The sequence below is a fragment of the Chondrus crispus genome, genomic scaffold (genome assembly GCF_000350225.1).
Source record: "Chondrus crispus Stackhouse genomic scaffold, scaffold_190, whole genome shotgun sequence".
NCBI lineage: Eukaryota > Rhodophyta > Florideophyceae > Gigartinales > Gigartinaceae > Chondrus > Chondrus crispus.
Window position 1 is genome coordinate 97,634 of NW_005179076.1, and position 19,481 is coordinate 117,114.

Below are 19,481 nucleotides of genomic sequence, written 5' to 3' on the forward strand. Positions count from 1 at the left end.
CTGGAATACATCCTGGGCGCAGAGCCCGATCAAGGGTTCGGCACTATTTATTTGCTAGGCCAGTTTCTTATGATAAATAGCCATTCTTCCACAGGCGCAAAACTATCTCTCAATTTCTTAACAAACCCGTCATCGGCCCATCATGTGTGAAATGCCCCATGGAAGCTTGGCGGTAACCGCATGGGCAGCTCAGCGCGTGCAACCTCAGTCATAGCACGAGCGTCCAGAACGAGCAAGGCAGAGCTATCCTTCAGGTCGTCCAGTGCCAGCACTACAAGACAGCCGGCATCCTCTTCATTACCACTCGGATCTGGGACAAAAATGGGTTCTCCAAAAGTCCGTTGCGGCAACACATAAGACGTAACGATTCCAGTGTCCACATTCACTTTTGCTATACTACTACTGAATTGCTTCCCGTCGTTATCAGAAACGCCAAATACATAGTGGTATGGTCTTTCCCGTTTCCTTGGCGAGACTGTAGCAAACTCCAAGGCTACGTCCGCCAGTACCCGAAATGATGCCTTTGGCATAGAGGTCGAGTAGCGGGCGCCGACATCTGCTATGTTGGGGAGTGTGAATCTCACGGGTTTGACTCGGGCTACGTTGCCTCCCTGCGTCATATTGTCTATCCACAGTTCTTGTAGAATTTTACAATCGCTGAACAAAGACCGATCAATCATGATATCGCCATCCTGTTCAAACGCATTAAAAGTGTGAAAGTTGAAGAATTGTTCGTGCTCATACTCGGCGACGATACCGCCAGATTGTCTATTGATCACGACGAACCTGGTTGGAGTGTTTGGTCTCATTTCACAAGCCTCAGTGAACGATTTTCCCCGCAACAGAGGGAAAAGATCAATCTGAGCCGGGCCCATGGCCATGATGACATAACTCTTCGTGAGCGCTAAACTGTGCATGTAGTAGGTGAAGTCCTTGACTTTAGCCAAAACATTTGCCTTGCCTGAAGAATCGATGCGGAACACGGTGTACTCCGTCTTGACCGGGCTGTAGTTGGCCATGCAGTTGAAGTACTCACCAGTGACGTCATCCAGAGTCCCATGCGACAGGCACATGCTTTTGTCCAACTCGGGACTAAAGTAGGAAAAGTCGTACCTGTCGGTAACCCGCAGCGTTTCTGGATCCAGCTTGTGAATGACATTTGCATCCGTGCTCGCATTGAGAATGCCCCTCGTCGGTAGCTTTTCCAGGGTGACGCTCGTGTTGAACGGCACATCACCAAGCTTGGGATCTTTCGTCAGTGGCCCGAACGCGTGCATCAGACGACCAAACGCACTCTCCGGGCGCTGTCGCATTGAAATATGAATTGCCCTGTATTGGTCCTTCGGGACAGACTGTATCGCACGCTCAGTGGCATCGCCAGTGAACCTACTTTGATAGGTGACGCCATTACTCGCGGCATCAAACCGAAAAGCGTGGATCATGCTCAATCCATCAAACTAATGCTCTGTCTCAAGCTCCTGGCCATCCTTGTGCTTAACGTTAAATACGCCCGGGCCGTTGAGACAGTAAGCCGAGTTGGCGAGATAGGGCGGAAGAGTCCCGAGGACGTTGAGCTGGAGACGCTCTGGAGCTTCCACAGCGTTCAAGAAAAAGACTCTGGGAAGGCTGGGGTGTGTTTTGCAGCGGTATCGGGTAAGAGAGAGGGCTTGTTGCCAGGCTCAGTGAGCGTGCTGTGCCATGGGAGACGATGGGACGTATGAGACGGAGACGAGCGCACGAGGCGGTGCATTGCGGCGTTCGGATGCACGGGGTGATTGTGTCGGAGATGGGGAAGCAGGGTAGTCGGCAGGGCCCAAGCTTGGGCATCGGACGGGGGGATCATCGCGTGCATTGATTCTCATCGCCTCGCGGAAGTGTCGAGTGTTGGGAGGAAACGCGGGTTACATGGAAATGCGGCTTGAGAATTAAATCAAGGGTGAAGGGCGAAGAGGTACGAGGACCCCATGAATGGTATCTTGTGGTGAAAGCGGTCTTTCGTTGCAACAGGAAGGGCACAACAACAGGAAAGGCTTCTCATAGCCACTGATGCTTGAAAATCATCGTATAGGTGTACAGTACAGAGAGGACTCGCGCAATAATGCCGAATTGAGTAATTCCACGAGTCATGGTCGTTTGCAAGTCCCCTTTTTGGAATGCGAAGCCCTCTCCATGGGCCATTACGGAAAGGAGAGCAAGCAAGGCAGCAACGACAATCTCAACCCAAATTCATCTCTCTTTCGTCGGATAACCCCGTTTCAAATTGTACCGTTCGACGGTGCGCAATTTCCTTAAAATCTCTTCCAGTCGTTTTTCTCCACTGTTTCGGACACTGGGCCTGTTCCACCGCAGCCTTCATCACTTGAACTGCAGGTTCAGTGACGAAGGAAACACAGGAGCTGAGCTTCGACAAAATCACGTTTGCATGGGAAGTCTTCGCGAAACGATCAAAGGGTTTAAAGAGTGTTAGTCGAACTGTAAGCACACAGTGCCTTCACGGTGTGAACATCACACGTGTCAGTTCTGCCTTGTTGGTTATACTGTACTGTATGCCCACGCAACGCTGGCGACCAGATGGAACGACTCGGACCATGTTTAACATTTCTGGGATTCTGCTGCGTTCTGGATAATATGTTCCATCAATCGTTTCGAAGCGCTAAGGTGCATCTCCTCCGGGGCGGTTCTGGTGAAGCCATGCACAGCCCTTGCACGCAATGCATTGAGGTGAAGTGAAGCCATGCACAGTCTTCGCACGCAGTGCATTATGCAGAGCCAAAGGGGAGTCGTTTACTTTTCGAAAGTCAAGGCTTTGATAGTTTATTTCAAAAAGCTTTTTAAAGGCCCTTCCACAAACTGTAACTGGTAAACACGTTGCGTCAGAGTGCCACTCAAGCAGGGAGAGGTTCCACACATGTTTACTAAGCACATTTCGGCTGCCATGAAGCTGACCAATTGTTCGTCCTCGCGATGACTTTTCTTTTCGCAGTCTTGCCCATTGGCGCCTCAAGCACAAAATTCTGGACATGGAAGATGTACATGGCAATGGGCTTGTGGCGAGGCTAGGAACACATCCACTCCTCTGGCCATTGGCCCAGACCTGACTATTTCAGATGTTGTGTCTGCGCATAGTAGAGATGCTCTGATGATCAATGCGAATGGCGAATCTGCAGTATGAGAATGGTAGCCATGCTCTTCGCAATCTGTTCAGTACTCAGATCAAACCGCGCACGTGTGCTCTCACAGGTAGAATTTGGTTTCACAGTTTTTTGTCGCGTGGCATCTCACATTCAATGCAGGGAAAGATTGGAATGAGGACAAGTGAGGAATATTGTACGTGAGGCTATTCCACATTACCCTTCGACGGGTTATTGAAACTACTCATTTGCACGTCCGGTAGAGAACAGAGAGATCGCAGTCAGACACACTTTCCGAGATGAAAGAAATTATTAATCTGTTTGGTAAAGAGTTTTGGCTTGTATGTCGTCACCCGTGTAGATCCTTTTCATACAACTGGCGCTTCATGCGTATTACACCGAAGTTCTCTGTGCAGTTTGCACGTGAAAGCCGGGTAACGCACGCGTATCCCAAACATGGTCACCACATGTCGGAATGAACTGAAGTGATCAGATAGTCTGAAGCTCACTGCTAACTTGCGGAGAGGTTTCAAAGCCGTTGATCTTCCTGTCGTTCTGCATCCTGCAGTCCGTTACTGACAATCGGCCGCACATGAGTTGACCGTCTTCTGAAATTTGGTGTCCTCGATTGGACTACAACCTCCTTTTTACTGCCCACTGCGCAGTACTATTGCTGTTCATCAAGGACGACTGCTGTACATGGTTATACACCAGATATGGTGTACCGTATTCTAAGGGAAACAATCCTCATTCTCGTCGTCACTCGTCGATTCGCTGGAATCCACGGGTGCGGCAGTGTCACATGTTGATCTACTGAACTTGGTGGCACATGCACGTCGTAGATCGTTCTCATCCTGTTCTTTATCACGGTCATCCTGTGAAAAGTACGCCAGCCCAAGGTCAATAAACCACACCCTCCAGATCACTGCTCCCTTCTCATCAATCTCTCGTTTCGCCCTCATGTTCCGCGTGCCGATGTCCATGTGTCGCAATCCAGTCTCATGAAGCTCTTTAAGTGCTTCGTGCGCCGCTTGTGTTAGCAATTCACTATCTCTGCTGCCAAGCACAACAGTCCCACACATCAAAACTTCATTGAGCCCGTTTTCGTTCGTTTCTATGCTCAAAGATTCTCCCACGTGCTCTGTCACGACCACTGTGTCCGTGGCTGGTTCTTTCCAAAGCGCCACTACACGCGGTAACACCGTCCCTAACAAGCGTGGACATCTATCTGCGATTTCCTCGAACAACTCAGCCTCGTTCACGATCATATCTAATCCTTCTTGGCTGGCGCAGTTCCAGTACTTCACGGCTACTTCCATGTCACCATTCCAGCTCCGCAACACCGTCGAGTGTCCGTCCGTCGTGATGATGTCATCTGAAGCCTCCATTAAACGGCGGATCAGTTCTGGCTGATACAACGGTGCTGCATCTTGTTCAAATAATGCGCTGTCCTGGGTTTTCGGACGCTTATGTCTGTTCTGGATATATGCTGCCGTATTTGCAGCTTTGGTGCCATTACGATCAGATGCCGCCTCACTGACACGAGAGCCCAGTCCCGTTGTTATCTCCTCGGGTTTCAAAACGTTGCAACTACTATCATTGGGCCCAGAGCTTTCACGCGGGTTCTTCCTCAGGCGAGTCTGTTGAAAATCATTGAACGCTGCTTGCAATTCATCGCCCCTGTCAGGGCTGGTGTCGCTTTCGCGGAGCACCGCGATGATGCCATGAAACGAGGACTCGTCCGCGTTACACTTGTAAAGCCTGGAAACCTCGACCTCCAGTTTCCATCCGCTCCTCCCACTGTGCGCTTTAACCTTCATGAACATGGCGTCGTTGTGGTTTGTTAATAAGACGCACCCATTCTTCGTATGCATGCCGTGTATCAAGGCCTGTGACATCATTCTCACGTACCAGCTCTTCCCCTCCGTTTTAAATCCGCCATTGTGCGCGGCGGCAACATGCACTGAAGAATTCTCCTGAGCAGGAGCTGGAATGAGCGGCATTGACGACCCCTTCGCTACTCCTGCCACCAAAATGATTTGTTCTTGATTCAGGTCCATACCCTCCGAAAACAAAAACGCTGGAGAACGACGGAAGACCAAATCAATCGGTGGCGACCCACCGTACCGGAACACGGACGATGGAATGCGTTTGTTGTAACCAGCGGTAGCGATTGTTGGCCTTTTGTTGAGCTTTCCATAAACACAAGCCACAGAAGCAGAAGCACTCAATGCAACATGCGACGTATTAGTCTCGGAGGTTATGATAAAACTCTCTGTTAATTGCTGCTTAGCTCCAATAAACCTGCACCCAACTTCAAACCTTTCCTTGTCAGGGAGAGAAGCGATAAGAGTTCTGCTATCATCACGTGCAGTTCTCACCTTGCCGTCAAAGTCGGACCAAGGATTAAATATTGTTCGTTTGGGTAAAATCTCAAGCAGAGTATTACTTGTGCTTGAATGCCCCGTGTATACTGGGGAGACGAGCGGACGAGTCGGCGGAAGCTGCAATTTGACAAAAGAGTTTTCATCCTGTTCTCTAGACCAAGAGGGCGATGTGAAAGGTGTCGAGGGGAACGAATTGGCCATACCCAAGCACGAGTTAATCAAAAAGTTATGTTTCGTTCAGAGCAGTCACTTGGGTGATCCTCAGAACGTTGGCCGGATGGAGCCCGTCGTAAACAATGAGGGCCAACTTGTGCCGGCGTCTGTCACGCTTCTGCACCGGCACCCGTTCCCTTACCCACGGATCTTTATTCATAAGGCAATAGAGCTGAGTAGGTCTGAAAAGAACTGCACACCGTCGATGCAAGGGTAGAAAAGCATCATTCTTTGCATGTAAATTCAGCTCTGCTGGGGAGCTGGAGCAAAATCGACGGTGAACTGTAATGAAAACAGGGCAGTACACGTGTAGCGAAGTGTTTTCTTACAGTCGTTGCTCTCGCAGGAAAAGGCCTGGGACTGAAGTTTGGAATGTGGCAAAACCCCTACCCAGTGACACCTGATCACTGTATTTAACCTGGACCAAGTCATTTCTGAACCACGTTTTCCACGTCCGTACGTGAAATAATCTGGTCTACAGCGGGTTGCCCTGAAGTTCGGACAGTTAAACAAAATTTAATTTTAAAGTACAAAAGATTGTGCTCTCGCATCGTAACTTCAGCAGTTACTCCTAAGCGATGTGACGAACACAGCCACGTTTGATTGGTCGCGATTGATCAACTTTCGCCGTATTTGTGGGAACGCCTGGGGAAGAGTCTGAGAGGCCTTTCTTCAGCCAGAGGTGTCTTAAAATCCGGACAGCTTATCATATAGAATCATTCAAATTTCCTAATTTGGGAAGCCGGGGGGGGTGGGTGGGGGGGTCGAGCCCACAGTTGTGGCACCGTCGGGAAAGATGCACCAACAATCTTCGCCATGTCCAAGGTCCTCTTCTTTGCGGCGTCGCGACGCTCCTTCAGTGTGCCACGGGGCATGGCCATCTACTGAGCAAGCGGGATTGTGTTGATCAGCGCCCTTCGCATGTTATCCTTCATTTCCCTCCCTTTGCGGGCCTGCTCTTTTGCGATGGTCTTTGCTCTGGCCTTTTCCACTCTGGCCTTCCTCTTCCTTTTCTCTTCGGCCTTTTTTGTGCATAAGCAACGTCCTGCGCCTGCACCTTTTCCAAAACTGCAGAACTAGTTACTGCCAGACCGACTTGTGTGTCAATAAAGCCTCTGCGGAGTGTCGTCTGTTGAATGTCCAAGCCAACCCTGATCATAGTTCGTTTCTCCTCAAGCTTCTGGGTCAGTTCTGTCACGGACAAGGGCCTCGCGTTTTCGTCACTGGTCCCTGGAAGTGGGCGTTGCAAGAGAACTAGCGGATTTATTGGCAAGATTCCAGCTCGTCTGAACACTGCCTCTATGTTCTCTTTTGTGAACGAAGTTGGCATGGCCTGCGTGAGAAAGCGAGCAAAGTCAAATTGGTCGTAAACCATGGACTTGTTGCTGCTTGCCACTGAGTAGATGAGATCATTCAAGATGCTTTTGAATGGGGAAAACACGCCAACGTCCAGGGGCTGTGTTGTGCCGCTTGTGTGTGCTGGTAAGCAGTAAGCAATCACACCGCCCTCTTTGAGAGTGAGGAGGACCTTGAAGCGAAGATGACTGCGGTACTCATCGTAGATGAGCAAGACCTTTCGATCGCCTCTCGTGAGATCCTTAACGCTTTTGACAAAATGTGTGACCCATTCGAGAACGTTTGTCTTGTCACGTCCTACAACATCTGGGCGTACTGTGAGTAGAGCATGGCGTGGGAGGCAATCCGCGATTGTCTCAGTGACTTCTTTGCCGTTCCTCTTTATCGTTCTCGTCCGTAGACCGGTGCCTTCAATCATAAACATATTTGTACCAATGGTTCCATCTGCGCAAATGGACGCCATCAACATTAATCGATCGACATGGAGAAAAAGCGGACCGGGGTGCTGTCCACGGATGCCAGCGCGCGTGTATGTCTTCTTTGTTGTGGTGCCAGCCACATCTTTTCCAGGCGTTAAGCCGGCCTCGTCCATGTTGTAAACACGGCGAGCATCAAATCCCCATCTCTCAAAAAGGTCTTCCAGTGCGGCTACATGCGTTGTGAGGGTCTCACCATTGCACGCCTTACACCTCACAGCCTCCTGCTTTGATGCTCTGCCAAATCTAATCTCTCCCTTATGTCGAGCATTGAATCCTCGAACCCACTTCTTTCCTGGGACTCCGTCTTTAAACCGCAACTTCGCGCGTCGTTCTCCAGGCATTTTTTTCACAAGCTCGTTCACGGCCTCGACGAGGTCCGTTTGATTCAGAGGACAGCCCATGTCTGAAAAATATTGGAGCCAGTCGACCAGGGTCTGCTCCTCTTCTGCCGCTAAATCTGGCTGACGCCGTGGGCGTTTGCTTGCTACTCGATCCGATTTTTTATGCTTCGCAACGCGATCATGCAGAGTTGATTTAGGAATTTGTGCTTCTGCGGCTGCCTTACGCAAACTAATAGCGCCTTAGATGCATAGTTGGACGGTTTTGGCTTCGTGTCGGTCCTTTCTCACGTCTCGTCGAACACGTTTCTCCATCGCGTGCTGATGCCTTTATTGAAATGCACGCAGAACCCGCGCATTCGGTTTTCATTGCGGTCAAGGGTGTGAGCTCTCACCGGCCATTGAGCTCTGGCGAAAATCATTTAACCAGCTCCTGCGAGCCCCACCCCAACATTGGCGTGGAAAAAAGGCGCCATTCTACAATTTTGAACGGCAAGAAATCCAGTGGCGAGGTCGGTATGACGTGGCGACGAATGGTTTACTGCTGAAAGCGCCCTGAAGGTACCCGGAGAGACCCTTTATGGTGGTCAGGAGGGCCCGAATCATGATTCCGAATAAAATTTGCAGAATTAGCTTGTGTCCGGGGTTTAGGGCATTTGTCCGGACTTTAGGGCAACCCGCTGTAGTGTCTAGACGACTTGCAATTTGCCTCATTTGAGGTCAAATGCTCTACAGTAAACTTTAAACAAAAATTAAGATTTTCGCCACTTCAGAACAAAAGGAGCACAATTTTTACCAAGTATAACTTTGAACAACTATATATACAACTATAAACAGCTAGTTAGTAATTGACAAGCCAGCTCAGTGGTCTGCACGGATCGCTGAGTCTGAGAAGTTGGGGTTCAAATCGTCGCTGGGCACTTATAGTGGTCGAGAAATACCTTCGGGGATCTCGATGGTTCTTGTCTGTAACCTTGTGGCAACTCGCAGAAGCGTAGGGAGGGCACCTCGCTCTGACGGTTCGTTAGTCCGTAGCGCGATACCTTTACTGCTCAGTCTTGAGACCAGAGTTTATGTACACATTCCCGCTGTCGGCGAGATGCCCAGCGGTGACAAAATTAAGTTGTGCTCGCTATTCTGTCGACTTTACTCCAATTAAAGCACGACAAGATATAATATGAACTCGGCAAATTAATTACACGCCCTTTCAAGACACATAATGAAGTGTAAGTATTCAAATTGAACAAGCTTACCGCGTCTTCGTGCTCTTTAAAGAAAAGCACACATGCAAATCTGGCTGGGAGTTGTACCTAGTCATAGGCGTAGGTTGCACTACAACCTGCAGCCCAGCACGCTGTACAGCGCCCACTCGAACAAGAGCTTGAATACGGTGGCATCTCATGAACAGGCATTCCGAAAAGGCTGCAGGTCTTCCAAGCAAGTCTTTAGACGCAGGATAGAATCATAGGGAGCGACAGGAGTTTTTTATCTCTTTTTGCTCTCTTTTGCTCCAATACTGACAAATTTAGTCGATTTTAAAGGCTAAGAGTAGCTTTAGAACTAATAGTACTTACCTTTTAAAGTAAGATCGTGACGTTCGTCAACGTGTTTCTTAAAGCAATCACGCCCGGTCTGGTGATTATAGTACAACGACGGACGCGCGCGCGGGGAGATTATTAACCGTGCGGCCGTGCACGGTGGACACGTGGGTGGGTGTGCCCACGTGTAGGGAGCGCGCGCGTGCCGAGCGGTCGTAATCTGGCGTACGTGTACAGTAGTGCACGTGTTGGCCAAGCGGTAGTCTGCTAGTATTACGCGTGTACGCTAGCACACGTGGCATCCGTGCAGTAGTCTGTAAGCAGCGCGTGTGTACAGCAGTACACACGTGTAGCTGCAGCGTCCGCGCGGTAATTAGGAATTGAGGGGCTAGTTTTTTAATTGCGTACAGTGCCTGGTACGCACTAGGCGGCAGGTACTGTACACTGAGACAGGTGTCCGAGGCGTCTCTCTGAGGGGTTAAGACCTGACACCCGTCCCCACCAGTAAACTGGGGCAAGCTCGCCCCCGTCTCTTTCGCGCCTACGTACGTCCGTTTCGGTTGTCTATCGCGCGCGCTGGCTTCTAACCCGTTACCGGTCGCTCCCGTTTACGCACCACGGGGCGACTGCGCGTGACCGGCCAGTGAGCCACTCCCTTTTCGCGAGCTCGTCCGACCGGTTCAATTAGTGCGTCGTGTCCGCGCCGCGTTCTCCCTCGCTAAAGCCTCCGCCTCTCACCCAACCCAGGGCGGAGAGGAGTTATCCCACAGTGATGACATAGATATACTTCTTTGTCAAAATAGAACTTGCAAGCGGAGCACATAAACTTCAATTTCCTTGTACCTTTGCAAATATTGCATCTAGATTGATAAAGATCACTAAGCTCCTCTCCAGAAGCACTTTTGCGTTTGCGAGTCGTTGGATTCAAGTGCGTACCAATTCCACTTCCAGAGCCTATATCCTCATCTTCAACTGCAATGTCTGATTCTCGCTGATGTAATGATATACGATCATACTTGTTGTCAATTAACTGGTCAGCAAGCCCACAGTAGAACTGATTGGGAGACATCTTAGAACCACCTCCTTTTGCACCTGCATACAGTTTCCAAGCATCTACGATGCAAATGGCCAACAGGGAAGGGTTGACACGCATAGATCACTCCTTGACCTCAAACTTCTTTTCCAGTCCGAGATCATCTTGACTGGATCTGTTGTGGCGGTCTATCTGAGAGAACGTTTCATAATATTGCTCGCAGACTGAAGGAATACGGATTGACAATTCCTCCTTTCTTGTCACACCATGGCGTGTGCGCCATCTCTCCCGATGGATGGGAGTTCTGCTATTGGTTCTTCCAACAGAACTAATAAAGTATCTTCGGTCTCTGTCGACCCACATCACATCCATGAGTTGAGGTCCAGCTACCGGCTTGGAAACTGGTGTCACGTGTTCTCCTTTTTCCGCAATCTCCAAATGAGATAGATATTTCATCGGATATTTCTTGGTAGATGTCTTCAAAACGCCTGTGAATCTTGTAGTACAACCGCGCAAAGGCGACGGCACCACCGCTGCCGCCCCGGCGTAAAGTGCGTTGGGCTGTAAGCGCGAGTAGAACCGTAAGGAGTTATATTTACAGCTGACGGCCGGTGCGGAGTACAGTAGTACCCCGCCGGCGACAAGTGTAGGATTCGAACTGTATGGAATTAGTAATTAGTAGTTAATGGCACAAATTAGCCATTTAGCACAGTAGCTGGTATACAGTAAGTAACAGCTACTGTCTTGGGACAGGTGTCCTGGCGTCCCACTTAGGGGTTAAGACCGGGGGCACCTGCCCCGTTCCAGTAAACGGGAGGCAGACTCGCCTCCCTTCCCTTGACGGCTAAGTACTAACACCGTTCCGGTTTTCCTTTTAGCCTCAGGCTTCTAACCCGTGACCGGCCTTCCGGTTCTATCACCACCGTCCTCCTGCGCGTCACCGGCCACGTGAGCCTTCCTTCTTTTCGAGTCCACTCGTACGGTTTGCATCTGCGCGTGGGTAGCGCAGCGTCGCGCGCTCCCTCACCTCTAACTCCCCTCGTTTCCGAGTGGTTGGGACGAAGGTAGTTATACCACAAATCTTAGACCTTTCTCGTAAAGTGATTCAGCGGTGTGCACAGATGCAAAGTACGAATCTGCACAGACAACACGATTAGTGTGACACCAACGCTATACCAACCTCAAGGTCACGGCCGTTCCGTGTAAGTGCACACTTTCGAAATCCTTCATACCCGTGTTTTCAGCTGAGACGACGTTCTCAATTCTTATTATGATTCCACTTTTCCCGCGTGCAGCGGTCTTCAATTCACATCCATTCTCTGTTTTTCGGTCCATAGCCACATAATGAGGAAGTCCAGTTCCTATCCAATTTCCTCTTAGTCCATACCAACGTGACATACTCTCATCAACACAGATGTTTTGAGACGAAATGACATGAGATGCTCGATGATCATTGATTGCGACAATGAAGTCTCTGATCATACCCCACCTGTCACTGGAGTCAGCTGGAAAGCTGAGCGTGACATTCTGACGAAGCTCTTCGAATCTTGTGCAGGAGATAATGTTTCCGAATTGGGGTTTTGGGAGATATTTGCTGGATCCTTGGGAGGTCCAAAGAGATCATCTACTGCCGAATTCAGTACGAGTCATAAGGATTAACACCCCGAAAAACTTCAAAATTTCACCTCTAGTAGTCAGGCGAAGTCCCTTTGATTGCATTGCGTCATTAGTGTAGGAAACCATTAACGCCAGGTGTTCCTGTGGGAACATCCACATGAAGTAGTCCATGGGATGCATTTGATATGGACCGTGACCACGGGATATAATCTTATCAATCGGTCCAATCACCTTCCATCTTCTCGTTGGTATCATACCATTTAATTGCATCGTGACCTCTTCATGATTCCAGGCCCGGCCGTTGACGTCACTGAGCCATCTTGCGAATCGATTTCGTCACTCTCAGAGATCCTCGTACTCGGGCTGAGTGCTCCTTGCAGTGGTGTCACGCGGTCTTCTGTAGGGTCAGGTTGCACGAAATCTTCGGTTGCTTGGTGAATTTGATCTTCCGGGCCGTCGTCAATCAGGTCTATCACTTCACCAGCCTTGATGTTAGCTATGCGAAGCGTGCCGTCCTTGAGGCCATCTGATAATTCCCAATTAACCCTGACGGAAGTTACACAGTGACCCTTGATTTTGTCACTTTTCATGCTAATGACAGTTCCCACGACCAATTTGATCTTCGAGGCAGCTCCATACATGCGACTACATTTGCTCTGACATTTTGAGTAGTCTCGCACGAGTGTGGACGGGGTTACCTGCAATAATTCGAGGATCATTGACGCTCACCATTTTGAAGAAAAGTAGAGAAGAGGTGGACGAAGGTGTGGAGTACGGAAGAGTAAGATACAGAATTGAATGTTTTCTGCTTTGCCAACGTTTAGTACTGTAGTTGTTATCTTTTCACGACAGTAGCCATAACATTCTACACTTTTTTGAATTGCAAAAGCCCGCCTAAAAACTGGCCTCATATGAGGTCATTTGTCACCTAGACACTAGGTTACTTCTCAATCCAGGTCAATTAATGTCGGGTTTCGAAATAACCTGGTCCAGGCTATTTTTACAGTTCCAAAATAATTTAGACAAGAATCAAACAGCCTGTATTTCTCTATCTGCTCTACTGGGACTCCGTTAAAATGGTTGCGAAGCTTTGCGATTATGCTTTGCAGGTTCCTGAACAGCTGGCACTCCTCCCATTCCCCTTTCAGGTTAGGCGACATGCCAGTGCGGAGCATAGCTTTCCTCGCATACGACAATCCCTCCTTGTCCTTTTGATAATTCACAACACGAATATATTCGGCTGCCATCTTGAGAAAAAGTTTTCGCCAGGGTTCTCGAGCTTCTTGAAGCATAACCCCCCCTGGGGCTTTATTTTAGATTAGATCAACTCAGAATCGGATCGGTTACTGTAGGGCTCGATGCTCTACAGTACCACCACGTGTACCCCCAAGTACAGGGCGCACGTGTACACGTGTAAGCGCTGGACCGAAGAGCGCGCACACACGTGTACTGTCAGCCCCGATGGCTGACAGTATTAGAGTGTCGACTGACTGCTACAGTACGTCGCTACAGTACATCGGTACTGTACTATTATGATAGGTTATTATGTACATTAAATATGGAGCGGACCGGCGGCGGGGAAGGGCGACAAGCACGGACTTGTCGACGACCGACCGCCTAGGGCCGACTCCCCGCTTATTCTAACCGCGCGCCTTCGCCTTCGCGCGCGTTAGACAACACCGAGCGCAGGTAGAGGACGCGCGACGCACGCCCACGAGCCGGATCCACCTCCGCCCGTCGGTACTGGATCGTTACCCAGTACCGCATCGGGGCGTCGAGGCGTCGATCCGCTCGCGCGTGCGCGCGTCCTCCCCGATCCCGCTCTACCACGCTACCCGGGCTCGTGCTCCGGTTCCGTAGTGGGTGTCCGTCTTCGCTTGTCTTCTCCCTCTCGAGGGTCTCCGCAAGAACTGAGTATACACGTCTCTCCGTTGGGGGTGTTTATACTACACTTCTCACTCGAACCACATCCACTCTTCATCCACTCTCCTCGATCGATCAACCCTACTTCGTAAGCGTCCCATCTGCGTCTCCATGCGTCCTTATTTTATAAATAACAAATGAATCAGCTGGTTGAACTAGGTCAGTTACGTTGGCTGGGAAATTCTTGAGATCGGTGTTGATTCTTCCCAGCAATGATGCCGTTTCGTCATTTTCATTATGACCGGTACAATTGTCCACAAAAAGTGTCCGTCGACGACCGTGGATATCTTTCCTTATCGCACGTGGTTCCGATAACCATTCAATAGACACTCGTTTTTCCAGCCAGCCTTTCTCTCCAGATCGATAGCCGACACCTGGAACATTGTTAGGAACCCCTCGGATAGGATAAGAACAGTTTTCGTTCCTAAAAACCAGCATCGGTTGTCCGATTCGTTCGACGCGCCCGCCCGTCAACCGAACCATCATTGTGATACCCTCGTCCCCTGATACAAGATCTGCATGTTTTGTCTCTTCATCTCCGCGAAAACTGATCGTCCGACCATTGTCCATGTCAAATAAAAATGCGTCTCGTCCGCATTTTCAATGACTTCTTCCGTCAGCTCCCCAGCATCGAGTTCCCTTTTCAACTGTCCCAGGTGAAATGCAACGCATTTCTCAATGAAGAAGTGTTTTTTGGACTTGTTGGCAATTTCCCTGCCTGTCGTCTCACAACAATGTTGTGAGATGACATAAAAATTTGAATCCACCGTATCGTCACCTTGTCACCGATAAGTGTGCCGTTGATCCAGACACTCCGATGAAACGGGGAACCGTGGGGAGCACCATCGATGAGAGATTTTGCAACGCAGCGCAACACAGCTGGACTGAGCTTCACGCTTGCCGCTTTCAAACGCTCAAATTCAGACACAAGTTCGGGATATGTTTCTGAAACCCAACCTGCGCATTTCCTTCCTCCGCCATCAATTGCATTGAAGATAATTCGTCGCATTTCATCCTGTGCAGATACTGTAGTTTCCCGAATGCGATTGTTACGGATCCGGAGGTTAAATTATATGTCTCGTTTCTTCCACCACGCGCTTGCCTTGGCATGAGCTGGTCTGTAGTCTTCAATCTGCAAATTAGGAAACTGGTGTATGGCTTTTGCCGCTATTTCTTTTGGTCCTTTGCGTTCAGACTCCTCTACCATCCATGGATGGTTCGTTGCAACGAAGCACAAGTCGGCGCTGTGCAAGGGTCGCCACATCGTGTCTTTGGCACTTTGGGTCGTGGTTGGGGGATGTGACGCTAATAGAATGACTGCAATTTGTTTCCAGTGAGCCACGGATTTGTGAAGGAGAATTGTTTTTTTGGTTCAACACGGCGTGGGGTAGAGTCTACTCGATATGACTACCGGAGGGCATAGTTACAGATCGTGAAGACAGAGGAGGTTCCAGAATATTGCGCAAAACAGTTCGTCGTCTTAGAATGCAGCGAAAGGAGCCGTCCGGCGGCGCGTTTTCCGATATTTATTAACACCTGTTCTGCAAGCCCTGCATATCAAATAACCTGGTCCATGATAATTTGGAATCCAGGTTATTTATTTAATCTGTGTTAAATACAGTGATCAGTGTGAGTGATCTGTTCCTATCCCTATGCTGCATAGGCGATGAAAATTGCGTCACTTTGAAGCAGTGATTTTGCGTGAACTTTGGGAGCAATCAGTGACCTTTTTGAGAGATCATCCACTGAAAATATAGTTAATGGTCACTTTCTGTAGTGAATAATTACTTTAATGTAGTGAACAGCACAAAAATGCAGGCAAACTGAGTGACGTCAAACACAATCAATGCAGAAACATCACTAAATCACCCAAAGTCATCTTCCCACATTACTTTTCTCTCACGATCACCCCTATCACAAAACCATTGGCCCCACCGTCCTTGTGCTTAAGTAAGACGGTTAACGGGATGAAATCAACCAACGTTTTCACTTTCATGGTACTGCGACCTGCTTGCCGCTTCGGAAAAGAAGCTGTACTGAACATCCTTGTGCCTGGATCTGCTTGCCACTATGTCAAATAATACATACAGTACGAGCCAGACCCTCTTTTTAATTCAGAATCACACTTTGAAAACTCTTTGTCTTCCGAAGAACAACCTTTTCAACTACTCGGTTAACAAGATCCGTTGTTGCTCTCCGCGCTGTCACACGAATCTGACGCTCCATCTAGTAAAAACTGCATGACCGATGGACAAGCTTCATGCAGCTAACCAGCAGGTGCTCTTCCAAGCGCTTACCAAATGTCCACAATGGTAATTTCTCCCACTAATACGGTTCTGCCCACAGTTCGAACAACACATGACTACCCCTCCAGCCCCTCCTTGTATGATAGGGACCATCCCCTTTCCCAGGAGCGTTCTAAAATGTTGGAAATATCTTCAAATTCCGAATCAGAGGACGACATTTGCATATTGGACGCCAACGATTTGGAAGAAGAAGTCATTGCTCTTCGTATTTCAACCTTTATCGATGCAGAACGGGATAATACTGAGTTCAATGAGCAAACAAACGTCACTGAGGGCCACTGGTCAGGAATATTTACGTCTGAAGATGACGTTGTCCTTCATTCCCTCGTCGATATAGATTTGAACAATGATGTGGGTGAGGCGGAAATATCTGCAAACAGCGACAGGGAGGATACACGTTCGGTTTCACAGCGCTCTGGGGAGCTCTCCGGCTGGGACTATTTGTCGTCATTCGCACAGACAGAAATCGACGTCGAAAACGTTGACGAGAAACTAGCACCCCTTTTGTCAAGGAGGCAAACGCCGTCCTTGAAAATGTTTGTAATGATGTGAAAGACTCGAAAACTGTAGCTCGAGGACACTTTTCCGCCGCAAGTGATTGTAGCATAAACACCCCCGATGGAGGGGTGTGTATACTCAGTTCTTGCGGAGACCCCGATCGGCGGCAAGACGGAAACACGGCCCACCCATAGAACCGAGCACGGGCTCGAGGTAGTGGTGCGAGAGCGGGGTCGGGGAGGACACGCGCACGCACGAGCGGTTCGACGCCTCGACGCCCCGGAGTGGTACTCGGTGACGATCCAGTACAGATGAGCGGAGGCAGATCCGGCCAGTGGGCGTGCTGCGCGCGTCCTCAACCCGCATACAGTGCCGTTTGATTTACAATTGTGTACCATTACCACCCCGGGAAGATGAAGACCGAAGGGGGAACAGGTGCTACTGTAGCGAGCGGGCGTACATGCGCCCGCCGCGCGCAGTAGTACCCCACGGGCCGGACGTGGTTAACCGCTGGCAGGGACCGTGGCCACGGGACACGTGTGAAATCCGTACGGTGATTAGGTAGTAGGTAGTAGTCAATGGCACAAATTAAGTAATTGTGTACAGTAGCTGGTATACATTAAGTAACAGCTACTGTAGCGGGACAGGTGTCCTGGCGTTCCACTTAGGGGTTAAGACCGGGACACCTGCCCGTCCCCGTAAAGAGGAGGCAGACTCGCCTCCCTTCCCTTGACGGCTAAGTGCTAACACAGTTCTGGTCTCTCTTAGCGCTCATGCTTCTAACCCGTGACCGGCCGTTGGCGTACAGTATAGCACCTCCCACTGGCTGAGTGTCACTGGCCACGTGTGCCTTCCCTCTTTTCGAGTCCTTTCCGTACGGTAGTTCCCTCGCGTGGGTATCTAACCAGCGAGCGCTCCCTTACCTCTAACCTGTAGTGCAATGGGCCTGTTAGGCAGAGACCACGGTCCGACGGTCCAACACAAACAACAGCAACAAAAACAACAACTGCCAACGGCACAGCGCTACGGAGTGTTCGAAGCTCCCTGTCCTTTTTAAGCGGGTTTGTGGCCCGCAGTAGCTCGGATCCCTGATAGGGGGGGCAGAGAGAAGGGCCCAGCCCGGGATCGGTTAATGGTGGTAGAGACTTGTAAAGGCAACTGCTCGACGAGTTCGGAGGGGTTTTGAGGTAAACCTGGTCCGATGGGTCGTAAATCCAATGCTCGAAGAACGCCTTGTACACCTTATACCCTTGATAAGGTCTTCGACGGGGACGTCGCAACGTAGCCTGTCGGGAAAGAAGAAAACGTAGCAGCGCTACACCGTCGTACTGCCCGATGGCAAAGTACCAACAACGGATCAGTCGCAACCAGATTCCGATGGCACCAACACTGAGAAAGGCACCACTGGTGCACCAACACAAAAGCCCGATGGCAAATGACGTCACGTTGCGGATCGCAATCCTACAAGGTGGGACCAACTCAAGATTAAGGGAAATTAGGATAGGGAAATAAAGGAAAATTGATAAGGGAAAAAGGGGACCCCCGAGCGCAAAGGATAAAGTAATCTGTAGTTAAAGGGAACGTCTTGTAAAAGACGGACTTCAACCAAGGCGATATCAGACTCTGGCAACTCGGGTTACCTTTATTGACTTGGTGGTCAGAGGGCTAAGGTATATATCGCCCCGCCGGAGCCACTACAGTAGCTCGCGGCACTAGATCCTAAATCTAATCTAATGTCAGCAAAATTAATGCTAACTAATTAACTAAATAAAATAAAATAATTAAAAATTAAAACTGTGCAATTATTCACACGTGTGTCCCCCAACCCGGACTATTTGTTATATCCAAAATACTTTCCTTTCTTTTCACCCCCCTTTTCAGGTGCGTATTGCACTACATATCCCCCTTCCCAGCGCTCTTGTACGCCACTCCGCCATCGTATAATCTCCTCGCCGTTTCTCTCATAACCCCACCCCACTGCATCCGATATCCGGAGAAAGTGCAAGAGCAAGACAGAACCCATGTTTTCTTCATCCCCGAGCCACTCAAGTGGTGGTACGAAACGCAAGAGTCCCGGCGTGGGCTTTTCTTTCACTTCCCACGACCCTCTAAGTCTTCCTTCCATCCTTCGATTACCCCTTGATTCCCAACATGCCGGCCCAGTTGCCCACATCGATTCCGGTCCTGACACTCCGTCCTCTTCAGATATCTTCAAAAAGAACGATGGCGCTGCCAGCGTTTATCGCACATTACCTAGTGCCCACGGAATAAACGAGGGGGCTCTTCGAGGAGCGTCCCTTGTTGACCTGCGCTTACTGGCGCAACTTGTCGCCTCACTTCCAAAGAAAAATATCCTTGGGTAAATCGTCCCATTGACCCCTTGCCGATGGTAGCGTCCTGCCGATCCATGTTCGGATCATTGTCCTCTGAGAGTGTCGTCCCCTCGTCGACACTTCCCTTCGTTCCACTGAAATAAATTGCATTTCCGTCTCCCATCAACTTCCTTCTCTTTTTTCATACGCCCCGTCGCCGCGGTATCTTCTTCTCTCCACTTTCCTTCTCTTTTCTTCGTTACTGTCTCCCTTCTCTTATCCACTTTCCTTCTCTTTTCCATGACGTGCATCCCCAATTCCCTTCTCTTATCCCCTTCGCTTCTCTCTTT

At 49.7% G+C, this 19,481-nt stretch overlaps 4 protein-coding genes; 2 read left to right on the top strand and 2 right to left on the bottom strand.

Moving 5' to 3' along the window:
- Nucleotides 1-6: 6 nt before the first annotated feature.
- Nucleotides 7-1,313, bottom strand: CHC_T00003476001 (hypothetical protein). XM_005715006.1 is given in 2 exon segments: nucleotides 7-140; nucleotides 141-1,313. 1 exon segment carries the CDS (start codon nucleotides 1,311-1,313, stop codon nucleotides 141-143), a length of 1,173 nt encoding a protein of 390 aa, XP_005715063.1. The 3' UTR covers nucleotides 7-140.
- A 6-nt stretch (nucleotides 1,314-1,319) lies between these two features.
- On the top strand, nucleotides 1,320-1,721 carry CHC_T00003477001 (hypothetical protein). Its single transcript, XM_005715007.1, has one exon. The coding sequence runs from the start codon at nucleotides 1,320-1,322 to the stop codon at nucleotides 1,719-1,721; it is 402 nt and encodes a 133-aa protein (XP_005715064.1).
- A 325-nt stretch (nucleotides 1,722-2,046) lies between these two features.
- Nucleotides 2,047-2,292, top strand: CHC_T00003478001 (hypothetical protein). The gene has a single exon (XM_005715008.1). It carries the CDS (start codon nucleotides 2,047-2,049, stop codon nucleotides 2,290-2,292), a length of 246 nt encoding a protein of 81 aa, XP_005715065.1.
- Nucleotides 2,293-3,763: 1,471 nt separating this feature from the next.
- On the bottom strand, nucleotides 3,764-5,719 carry CHC_T00003479001 (hypothetical protein). XM_005715009.1 is given in 2 exon segments: nucleotides 3,764-3,862; nucleotides 3,863-5,719. The coding sequence occupies 1 exon segment, from the start codon at nucleotides 5,717-5,719 to the stop codon at nucleotides 3,863-3,865; it is 1,857 nt and encodes a 618-aa protein (XP_005715066.1). The 3' UTR covers nucleotides 3,764-3,862.
- Between the last annotated feature and the right edge of the window lie 13,762 nt (nucleotides 5,720-19,481).